Below are 12261 nucleotides of genomic sequence, written 5' to 3' on the forward strand. Positions count from 1 at the left end.
TGGTGCGGGTATGCCTTTTTGCAGTCTAATAGGCGTTCACATTTTTTCTCCTAAAGTGCCTGCCCCTACTGATAGTCCATCCCGAGTAGTTATAACCACGATATTCGCGGCATTGGGAAACAGTGTGGACTCGAAGCACGTATACAGTATACCTCTGCTTCACGTTGATGACCCTGAGCCAGTAACAAGCAAGGCCAAGTGTCGCCCAATGAGAACCCCTCAACAGGCTTCATTGTTTACATGCAAATAGAGTCTAGCCTGTAAGTAATCGTGGATCTACCAGCGGCGCGCGAGTTCAGATTTGCAATGTTAATGTGGAGAATCTTTTGATGCGGTCAAGTGTATTCAAAGACGTTTCCACCTTAACTTCGCCACCGATAAAGGCGATAACTTGAGATAACGGACATTTCGCGCATTCACTTAGTCGCAAGCTAGAACAACCACACTTTCGCACTGTGTTCCTGATTGGATCGCAGTTATTTTGGACACGCCCCTCTACGACCGTGAGCCAACTATGCCCAGCTAGGAGAGAAGCAAACGAATCAGGTAGTGCCAATTAACAAGGATAAAAAAGGTTCTCGCTAAGAATCAAAAATGGGAAAGCAGACATGGGTTGAGCACACCTGCGACTTTGAATTCTACCCCTGAGGCCAACGAATCCACAAAATCTCCGGGCCTATTGATTCGACGCTTCTTTGGTCGATAGTCTTTCATTGGCCCAGAGAGCTCCAGTTAAACTGCGAGCCAATAGCAGAACCAGCAGAATTGCTCACATGTTTGAAGTTTAGCCTATCACGAAATGAATCCGCTAATTTTTCCGGTCTCTACTTATAGTCCATCCCGAGTAGCTAGTCACGATATTCGCGGATTCATTGGGAAGCAAGCAGTGTAGACTCGAAGCACGTGTACAGTACGCACATACTTCGCGTTGATGACTGGAATACAGAGCCTGGACGACCCTGGGCCAATTACAAGCAAGGACAAGTGTAACCCGACAAAGGAACGGCGGTGCCTTCGCCCAATGAGAAAACTCAACAGGCTTAATTGTTTACAGGCACATTGAGTCCAGCCCGACTATAATCGTGGCTCTACCCGTGGCGTGCGAGTTCAGATTTGCAATGTTAATGTAGAGCATATTCTGATGTGGTCAAGTTTAATAACAGACTTCGCCACCAATAGAGACCTGCCTAATTCGCGGTTTCGATGGCCTTCATGATAGACTGCACATACCCCTGTACACTCGGGCAAATAACGCAAGTTCATTGGCTGCTGACTTGTAAGTCGTTGAGGGTTTATAACTGGTTGAGATTCGTCCGGATGAACAGTAAGCCAATAGAAAAATTATCTAAGAGGTATATGTGTTTGAATTCTAGCCTATCACCGAATGAATCCGCGAATTTTGCAGGTCTCTATAAATCAGTAGGCCTAATACAACGGACTGACACAGTCTCGCCGCAGTTCCAGACAGCAAAGAGCTCCAGTGTAAGGCTTCTTTCTGGAGGTCGTCGCGCGCACAGTGGTCGGCGCTCTCTGTCGCTCCTGCAGAGCTCTTACTGGCTGTGTTCTGGCTCGTGTACCTTGCTTCCTCCGAGACCCCGTCACTGTCCAAACACAGTTCCCCGAACACAACAACAGCTGACACACGCTGGGACTTGCAGTGGATCTCACATGACGTCACTCACGATGGGTCACCAGCTCCTGCATCAGTGGCTAGCGCAAGGGGTGGGGGGTGGGGATGGGTTTGGGGAATGTACACCCCCCCCCCCCTTCCCAAAAGTTATGACAAATTTGCGTTAGTTTTGTGAACATACTAATGTTTAGGGTAGCGAATTCATTTCGCGATAGGCTAAAATACAAATAGTTATACCTCAGTGCTGCCTCTGCTATTGGCTCACAACTCACCTGGATGACGCTAGGTCAATGAGAAACACCCAACCAAAGCTTTATCGAATCACAGGCTGCTACGTTGAGACGTCTCACAAGACAGCAGCCAATGAGTGGGTGACATTTGACCGAGTGTACGCAGAACTATGGAGTTCATCCTAGAGGTCATTGAACCCGCGAATTTTTCCGGTCCCTACAAATAAACTGTGTGCCAATAGCGGAGATATAAATATGTGAATTTTATCGTATCGCGAAATGAATAAGCGAATTTGCACGGTCCCTTTACGTAACAAGAAATTTTTAGAATGCTCATTGGTCGATAACAAGGTCACATCATGCACATGATTAGCAGCCACTGGCTAATGGTGTTGGGAGGCGTGTCTAGACCACTGCAGTCCAATCACGAGCGCGAAGCAACTCCACGTGTGCTTCTAGTCTACTTTGCTACCCAGTGAACTCACGAATATCATCGTGACTCCACCTACTGACTTGGAAGTGTCTCGGGAGAAATTACGTGTAGAGTTGCTTGGCTTCTGGGTTGTAGCCGCGTTCAGAGGCGAAGATTTCACCCTGACGATGACGACTGCAAGGTCGACCGAAACGTCTGTGATATGTTCGCCTTCGACGCGCTGCAACGCAGAAGCCAAGCAACTCCAGACAGTTGCCGGTAAGGCCTGCGATCCTTATTAGATTACGTGTGATTAGGTCCTTAATTTTGTTGCCAGTTCGCCGGTAGATCCAAGCCCGCTAGAAAGTGTGTTACTACAGCTCCTGATCAAATCGCAGAATTTCGCACAGTAATAATTACACGTGTTTGTGAGTTAAGCCTGTTAGAGCAATTTGCGAAATTTCCGAATTTCTGTAAGGAAAAAAGAAGTGGATGCTCAGTTATCTTAATTTTACTTCATTGTTAGAGACCGCAAAAATTCGCGGATTCATTTCGCGATAGGCTAAAATTCAAATAGTTATAACTCAGTGCTGCCTCTGCTATTGGCTCACAACTCAACTGGATGACTCTGGGCCAATGAGAAACACCCAACCAAAGCTTTATCGAATCACAGGCTGCTACGTTGGGACGACGTTGACCGAGTGTATGTATAACTATGGAGTTCATCCTGCAGGTCATTGAACCCGCGAATTTATCCGGTCCCTATACTTTGTTTAATGGCGACCAAAAATTCTGATTTTGTTAAGCCAGGTTTATTAACTACGTAAGAAACTCAAAAAACGCATCGCATCTTAATTCTCCTGTTTCGGCATGCGTTTCCGCCTTCTAATATTAAAATTTTGAATTGAAGTATTCCGAAAACCTTTAAAGGTGCAGATGTTACGTGATGTGCATAAAAAGAAGGCTATGATTTTCTTTTCATTACACGTCTCACGTTTCCATTCATTAAGCCGTCGCAAATTGAAAGCAAATATATCAGAAACAAACAATATCATATAAACAAACATTATCAAAAGAAGCCTGGGGAAAATAATTTTACATTTATTTCAATAATTTCAAATTTCCTGCAGGGAAAAGATTTTATGGTTTTATATTTTGGTCGATTTCGTTTTTAAAACGAGAGATTTCGGTATTATTGTTTTTATTCATCAAAATGATGCATTATTTAGCAAATATGAAACTAAAATATTTCGTAATACTTATTTCACCAAAATAGTCTCTTTTTTTTTTGATGACCCCTAAGGCACTTATACAATAAAATAATTTGTTATAACCATGTATAGAAAAACACTACTCTGAAAAATAAAAATAAATCGGCAAATCGGCATTGAGTGTGCGAAAAATATACCAACATGATTAATAATGAGATGCAAGATCAAACATCATAATATGTATATATTTTTCACTCCATTTAGTTTATACATTTTGGAACAAAATACATGCTAGGTAATTACATTCAATGAATTTACCATGGAAAAGATAAAAGTTTTGTGGTTTGAGTTAATATTGTCAAATTGCTTATTGATAACATGTGTTGTTTACATTTCGGTGCTAAACGGTGCAGTAACTTACTTACATTGCGGTGTTGTGTGTTGTCTGACATGCTCTGTAGTGTTGTTACGGTTTTAACGCATTTAATATTATCTTGTCAATATTTGTAGGGTAGCGGTCAACTTGCGATTTACGTGTTTTTTTTTTTTCTTTTTTGACGTGACAACGTCTAATAAATCGATGAACGCCGGCTGCACAAACGAAAAAGTGTCCCGTTACGCACATTGTCCCGTTACGTTGTGTCCCGTTACGCTCATTGTACGCTTGCGCCGCATCTATCTCTCTTCCACTCGATTGGAACAACCATAGATTTGACTTTTTCGAAGTACATTAAACTTGAAACTCATTCGTTTCCTACTTTTCCTATCATCGTCCTATCCTTAACAGAATAATACAGATTGGAAGAAGTTAAATAGCAAACATGTATAAAAGTTACAGTTAAAATAATCTCTTCGTTACAGTAATAAACATATTTGAATTAATGAGTGCAAATAAAAGTAAATTTATCAATTAAATTGTAGATTTCATTTCCCTCTTTCTTTGTATCCATACAAAATAGTGATAATTCAATAAAAATGATTCAATTTTATTCATAAAAGTATGCAATCATTTTATCAATGTTTTGTTATGACGTCACGTTAAACTATCGTCCGTAAATCGACTTTACAGACAACCAATTTTTTTTGTTATTTGAGTGTTGCGTTCTTGCTCTGTTGAGTTTCTTGTGAAGCCAGGCCCCAGCACTATGCGTCCGTGATAATAGCAGGAAACATTACGGAGAGGCTTCGATTTGCCACGAAATGATTTCGAACCTGTCAGCGCACGAATAACAGCGGATGGAAACGAGTTCTGAGTGGCTCAGCCAAGTAAGGGCACGAACTTCTTCACTTGCAGCAGACATCCTTCAGTTGAAGGAGAGGTATTGATTGCAGTCCGTGAACTTTTAGAATGTTCCGCGAACTCACTGCCCTTGCATGTGCTCGCACTGCTGAAGGAATTGACTTGCGAAGTAATCAAAACTCACAGTTTTGCCTCATCGCTTCGTGGCGAGGGTGAGTGCTAGGTGCTAGGTGCTGGGTGCTGGTACTAGGTGCTGGTGTTAGGTGCTGGGTGCTGGGATGCTCAGATGCTGGGAGCTGCGAGATGCGTCCGTGAACTCTGGACGGGCCGTCAGACGGAAAATTCCTTCAAGGACGAGCGGGGGCCATCCGCAGCTGTGATCGCACACACCGTGCTGCTGGCTCATTTCTTGTGCGCTGTGTTTAGTTCTTTTGTTTATTTACTTGCGCGAGATTGATTTGTTACAAGTCATGCTTCAAACAATTATACACAATTTTTTTTTCTCTTGGGAAGATAGTATAAAGGTCCCCCAAAAATTTGGAGATCCACTATTGTCTGGGGAAAAAGTGATTAGGATTTGTGTGTGTATGTATGTATGTATGAATGCTATATAGTTAGAGACCTGTAAAATTCGCGATTTCAAATCCCTAAAGGATAGACTCCATGATCCTCTATGCACTCGTGCAAATTACATCTGCTGATTGGTTACCGACTCGTTACACATGTTGACTGGAATGATCGTGATTTGCTAATTCTTCTGTTAAAGATTTTTCATTGGCCCAGAGTCCTTCAGATAAACTGTGGCCCAATCACTGAAGCCAAATAATGTCAAAAGTACATTCCTTCCGTACATGTGCAACAACAAAGAGGAGGTACGTGGCGACGCCGGCGGCAGCGCGCAAACCGGAGCGCGTGGACATGTATCAGGCGCACATAGCGCGCAGAGAGGTGTATGTGCTGCTCCGCGCTACCTCCATGCCGCGTCTGGCCGCCTGATACCTGCGGCCTGAACAATCTGCCTGCTTGCGCGCTTTGTCTGCTTGCTTTCCACCGACGGGGTTTGTAAAAAATTTGAAAAAATTAAACATTACGTGAATTAAAAAAAAATCCTATATGACTTCTGACAACTAATACTAGAGACCGGAAAAATTCGCGAATTCATTTTGCGATAGGCTAAAATACAAATACATACCTCAGTGCTTGCTGCCTCTGCTATTGGCCCAACTCTGATGACTCTGGGCCAATGAGAAACACCCAACCAAAGCTGTGTCGAATCACAGGCTGCTACGTTGGGACGTCTCACAAGACAGCAGCCAATGAGTGGGTGATATTTGACCGAGTGTACGCAGAACTATGGAGTTCATCCTGGGGGTCATTGAAGCCGCGAATTTTTCCGGTCCCTAACAAATACTCACTGATGTTGATTGATATAGCTTGCATCACCCAAATTATCATGCTGTCTTCACTGATATGTTTTTTTTTTCCGTACTTCGGAGAATATATGTGTGTGTGTGTATCCCATCTTTCTTTCCCCCTTCGTTCGCTTCTGACCGCTGTTAAATAATATTTAGAAAGTCCCTTTTAATTACATTTGAAACGATACGCTGCAAAGTTGCTATTTAAAATGATAAATAACTACAAGAAAATTAAGTAATCATTTTTTGCGTGAGTGTAGAGCCTTTTAAGATTCAGACCTGGATCAAGCTGAAAATTTTATTAATTTTTTCCCCCCTTGTGTGACTTGTCCCTGGTCGTTGGAAGAACATGGCAGGCACCCAGTGGCGTAGCAAGCGGGTGGCATGGATGGCCTCCGCCAGGGGTTTCGGAGCAGGGAAAAGGGGGGGGGGGGGGGGGTCCCGATGCGACGGTTTCGCGTTACTGAATCCTCCCACCTCCCTTCTTTAATCCAAGAGGGGATGCCATTTTCGATTCTGGCCAGGGGTGCCAGTTACCTTAGCTATGCCACTGATGGCACCTGAAGTGAAGTGCATGTGTGGTGTGTTGCAGCGCGGCTGGAGAGATGGCGGCCAAGACGACGCCAGCCAAGAAGCTGGTGGCCCCAGATGGCGGCTGGGGCTGGATGGTGGTGCTGGGCGCCAGCTTCATAAACGTAAGTGCCCCGTCCACCCCGCGCCGGCCAGGTCTGCTGTCCGCCGGCGGTCTGGCTCGGTGCGTCATCGGTGCGAAGGCTCATTCTTAGAGACCTGAAAAATTCGCACATTCATTTCACGATAGGCTGGAGAATCCAAAAAGTTTGTATTTTTGCTGCTTCGGTGATTGGACCACAGTATATCTGAAAAACTTTGGGCCAATGGAAAAAATGTAAACAAAAGAAGTAGCGAATCACGAGCATCCCAGTTAACAGGTGCCACGAGTCAGTAGCCAATGAGCGGATGCAATTCTCCCGAGTGCATAGAGGATCATGGAGTCCACCCTAGAGGTCATTGAACTCGCAAATTTTTCCGGTCTCTACTCATTCTGTATGGGAGCGTTGTGCGTTCCTACTATCAATTTCATATTTTTTTGACGTGATAACGTCTTGTAAATCGATGAGCGCCGGCTGCACGCACAGAAATATTGGTCACGTTCCACCTGAGCCGAGCGTGCAAGTACCGGCCAGCCACCATGCGAGGAAGATCTTCTACATTATCAAACAGGTTTAAGATGGGCTTTTTAACTAATTGTTCATTGATTATATTTAAACAATATAATTTATATTAATTTTGCAAAAAACTGTCAATAATATTTGAAAATTAAAAAGTATGCAATTTTTTGTTCAATGTTTTCTTGTGACGTTATCACGTGAAATTATCATCCGTAAACTGACTTTACAGACAAACAACCCCCCCCCCCCCCCTCTTTTTTTTGAAGCTATACTTTTTTAGGCACGTTGTGGAAATATGATGAGAGTGAATTTTTACGATGCGTGTGCACCATGCAATTAAATTTTCACAGGGAGAAGGTGGACCCACGTGTGTGAATATAAAACATCTATATACATGTAGTCACGTTCATAAAAATTAGGGAACATACCAAACGTATTGGTGTGCCAAATAAAAATTTATGATAGTCAAACTACCCTATAATTTATTAGATAAAGTAAAATAGTCAGTGTAAAGAGTAATTTCAAGTTTTAATAAACATAAGTATTCTGGTATTACAAATATAGTACATACCTATTCACCTTACAGTTTTCCGTCAGGCTTCGTAGCACAGTGGTTATAGTGCGTGGATGTTGAGCGAAAGGGCTGTGGTTTGTGGAATTTTGTTTTTACTTTTCTTAAATTACAGATTACAGGATTATACAAATTGTGCTTTGAGCAAATACATATAAATACATTTTATTTGTTGCTCATATTGGCTATAATAATATGTTATAGGTATATACATATGTTTATATTAATATTGAATACAGTCCTGAGTATTTATTTAATTAATTTTTGTTACAGTATTTTTCAAAATAGTTCAGTGTCTTAAATCAATAAGAAGTATAACTTATAACGGGGGTACGTAGCCACACACCATTTTTTTGTTTAATTTTTACTACATTAAAAATTTAAAAAAAAATTTTATTCTTGTATTTGTTGCACATTTCACCAATATTAAATATAGCATAGTTAGTTTTAATAATGTGTACTTTACATTGTTTCCAGTTGTATGCCATTATTAATGTGCAATCTAGCTTGAACTTAATAATTTTTAACCTTCACAATCTTTTGACTTATTTTGTAGGCTTCCTTTCCTTTTTTTGGCATTCCATGGCTATAAAATGTCAATTAATGTTTAAAAGTAAAAAAAAAAATTCAAATCCTGTAAATCAGTGTTTGAAACCATATGTTCAAAAATGCTGTCCTGTCCTAATATTCCAGTATCTCCTATGAGTACACAGGGCCGGCAAATAATTTTGTCAGGCCCCCTACCCATTACTTAATGAACAACTTTTGAAACCCTGCAGTAAAAAAAAACACTAAAAATGTTACTGTGGCCATACTGCAAACGTTATATGTTCATGTTGCATAACTTGTAAGATTTCCACTGAATTCTATCTGCAATCAACTTGTAATTTTCATCCTACTATTTAGGTAAACACACACACATAATAATATATTATATTTAAAAAAAACTAAAATAAAAAAAAAATACTTTTATCAGTTAGTTACACACTAAAAAGTTAATAAATTATAGTTTTAAAATACGCGCTTGTGTCAGTACGGACTAAAAAGTGAGGGGTTTACTAGTAACCCTTGATGAGTTTCACTATCCAACTCCTGGCTCCATCAGTTCGATGCTACCAAATTATTGTATTGTCATCCGGATTATATACTCTTGCAAAGTTTCAAATCGATAAGACAGTTAGAAAAAGGTTAAAATTGACTTCCCAGATTTGTTTGCGTAGTTAGTTCCAAGTGGAGCCAACAGAAGCACGCAGCGGCTGATCGAGAGTTCTGACCGCCCGGGGCTAATTGCGAGGACGCGCCCCCGCCGGATGACAATTCAGTGTTGGTTTTACGCACGCTTTTTAAAAAAAAATTTCAAAAATTCATTGTTAAAATCATGGGAGTCCGAAGCTTTTTTTCAGTTCACAGCGCATTTAAGTAGTTTTAGTGTTTTGTCTCGGTCTAGTTGAAATATGTAGGGTATGATGCTAGATTAATAGTGCATGCGAAGACACGATTACAGCTTTCCCCCCCCCCCCCCCCCCCCCCCCCGATCCTCATGCCCTAGGCTGCAGCCTAATTGGACGGTTTTATGTAAAATTGGTTCAACCCACAAACATTTTCAATTGAGTAAATTGAGCTTCAAAGTTGAACACACATTAACCGGTATTGTGGCAGTGAATTGGATGTTTGGTCGCAAGATGGCATAGTAGCAAGGAATGTCGGTTAAAGAAATTTAGCTCAATTAAAAGTGTCATTTTATTTACCTACACAATTATTTCAATAACTTTTTTTTTTCCTTTTGTTGGTTAACTCATTTGTGCGTAGCACCGTTCAATCAACCTGAGGGTGAATCAGGCCCTGTAAGCGTGTGGGGGCTCCGGGGAGCTGACGGTGTGTGGTCGGTGGTGTTTGTTGCACAGCTGGCCTCCCGGTCCATCGAGCCCTCGTTCGGCTTGCTGTTCGGGGACAAGCTGAGCGACCTGGGCATCGAGACCACCGGGGCGTCCCTCATCGTCAGCCTGCAGGACGGCATGATCAACTTCTCAGGCAAGGCCCCCGGGGCGGCGGTGCCCCCCCCCCCCCCCCCCCCCCCCCCCCCCGTGTGCGGTAACCTGCCGCCTCGCCCCTGCGCTGGCTGGGTTGCTCAAGGTGGCTTTCTGCTGAAACATAACCTGCATGCAAAAACAAGGGAAATCTATTAGAAGACTATTTTTTTTTACTCCAGGAATGAAAAGCATTATTTGTCTATTTTTCGCTTAGCTGCAAGTAAAATTTTATGTTAGTAAAAAAAATGTTCAAGAATATGAATTTTAAAGGGCGCATATCTCCCTTAATAAGAGGGATAACTCCAGAAGACTTCTCGGGACTGGCTGTCACACAAAGAAAGGACGCAGTTGCAGGCTCCCTTCACACTGGGCCACTGCGAGCGTGCAAGGAACATGCCACACCGTGGCCTCTTGAAACCAAACAGAACCATTCACCTGAGTGGCGAATTCACACTAGTGGAGGCCGAGTAATTCCAATGTCTTCTGTTTTCACGCAGTTTATTTAGCTGTAGCAACACAAACAATTTTCTTGCTTCCTTCCAAACCGTTTTTCGAGTACTAACTGGGAATGTAGCAGAGTGGCGCATGCGCAGTGGCTGCAGACAATTCTGGCAATTTTTCCCAATGCGCCACACAGCGGCACTGTGGCAGTGTAAAAGAGCCTGAATAAGTCAGAGATTGGCTTGGAATATTTACACTATTATGGTCTCAAATACTGTTATTTTATAGTTTCAAAAAACATTTAGTGAAAGGAAAGTTAACACACGAATTAAAGTTTTTGAGTTAAGTCAACATAAATATTCCCTACAAAATAAAATTTTAAAAAAAAATTAGGGCTGGGCAAGGGCAAATACCCCCTTTCCCAAGAGTTGCATTTACTTAATAATTATATTCTTTACGAGTAATGTAAGTATCGGTTCATATTATTTCCTTGTGACAAATTCACCTACCGAGCATTTTCGATGTTGGTCAAAAACCAGTCAATGTATGTCTCTCACCAAAATTATGATTTATCTGTTGTCCTAGTTGAACAATTGATCAACTTGAAAATAATAAATACAGTAATTAACTCTAATTAACCAAACATGAAGGACTGCTCCATCCAATCGCGTAGCCAGGATTTGTGTATGGGGGGGAGGGTGTTAAGAAGAATGGTCTCCCCCCCCCCTATTAAAGTGGGGGTTCTGGGGGTCCTCCCCCGAAAATTTTTGGATTCAAGGTGTAAATTAGGGCTATTTGAGCAGTTTTCGGTATTTAACTTTAAATATAGTAATGGTAAAAATATTATTAATTTTTTTAATAACAAAATTGTTTGAGTGATGAAATAAGAAATTAATTAAATATATTTTAATCAATCCAAGTGCCTTGTCCAAGTCCACTCAAAATCATAAATCATGCTCGAAGATCGACAATACAAAAAAAAGGAATAAAAAGGGTTGGGTTTCGGCAGAACTGGCATATTCCTGGAAACAATTAGCTTTAGCTTGAAGAGTTACCCAGTCACCACCTGCTTATAATTACCCCGCTGGTTAAATACAGTAGGTGTAAGATATTTGAAAGCTTGGGACCCGCCATGGCATCACAACCTTGTAGCTTCTGCTCGCCACAGGGGTAGGGGGAAGGGAAGGAGAATCGGTAGGGCTCGCTCTTCCCCTCCAGTGCAGTGGCCGGTGATAGCAGTAAGACACTCAGGCTTGTAGCTAACCTGCTTTCAGATAAGAAAAAAAAAGTTGTGGCTAAGTTGGGTTGGGGGGGGGGGTTTAGAACCCCTAAAAAACCCCCCTGGCTACGCCACTGGCTCCATCCGAGCTGCAAAGAGCGCGGGGCAGAGCAGCTGTGTGATGGGGTCGCAGGTCTGTTCGTGGGGCCGCTCATCAAGAAGTTCTCGTACCGCAAGGTGGGTCTGGCGGGCGCCACGCTTGCCGCCACCGCCATCTTGCTGACCTCGCCTGCCGCCAGCATGGCGCACATCCTCACCACGTACAGCCTCATGGGCGGTGAGTCCTCGCCGGCACGGTGGCTTCAGGACGAGCTCATTGTCAACCAGCTAGCGCCCGGCGTGCGTGCCTCTTTCAATTTCTGACGTGACAATGTCTTATAAATCGATGAACGCCGGCTGCACGCACAAAAAAAAACCTTGACTCATTGTCACGTTCCGCCTGAGCCGAGCGTGCAAGAACCTGCCAACCACCGTGCGAGAAAATCTTCCATAATATCAAACAGGTTAAGGCGGGCTTTTAAAAAGCAGCAATTTAACAAAATGTATTATTTATTTGTCCAATTTCGTAATTCCGAAATTAACAATTTATTGACATTGATTTGATTTCAGTTT

General features: G+C 42.4%; 1 protein-coding gene across 1 annotated transcript in view; it reads left to right on the forward strand.

The window, feature by feature from the left end:
• Window positions 1-12261, forward strand: part of LOC134532132 (monocarboxylate transporter 14) — a 46299-nt gene that overhangs the window by 19026 nt on the left and 15012 nt on the right. The window contains exons 2-4 of the mRNA XM_063368474.1: window positions 6731-6833; window positions 9804-9930; window positions 11783-11926. Coding sequence (XP_063224544.1) covers window positions 6744-6833; window positions 9804-9930; window positions 11783-11926 — 361 coding nt within the window. The 5' untranslated portion in view covers window positions 6731-6743. The remainder of the gene's footprint in view (window positions 1-6730; window positions 6834-9803; window positions 9931-11782; window positions 11927-12261) is intronic.

This window comes from Bacillus rossius, chromosome 5 (genome assembly GCF_032445375.1).
Source record: "Bacillus rossius redtenbacheri isolate Brsri chromosome 5, Brsri_v3, whole genome shotgun sequence".
Classification (NCBI taxonomy): domain Eukaryota; kingdom Metazoa; phylum Arthropoda; class Insecta; order Phasmatodea; family Bacillidae; genus Bacillus; species Bacillus rossius.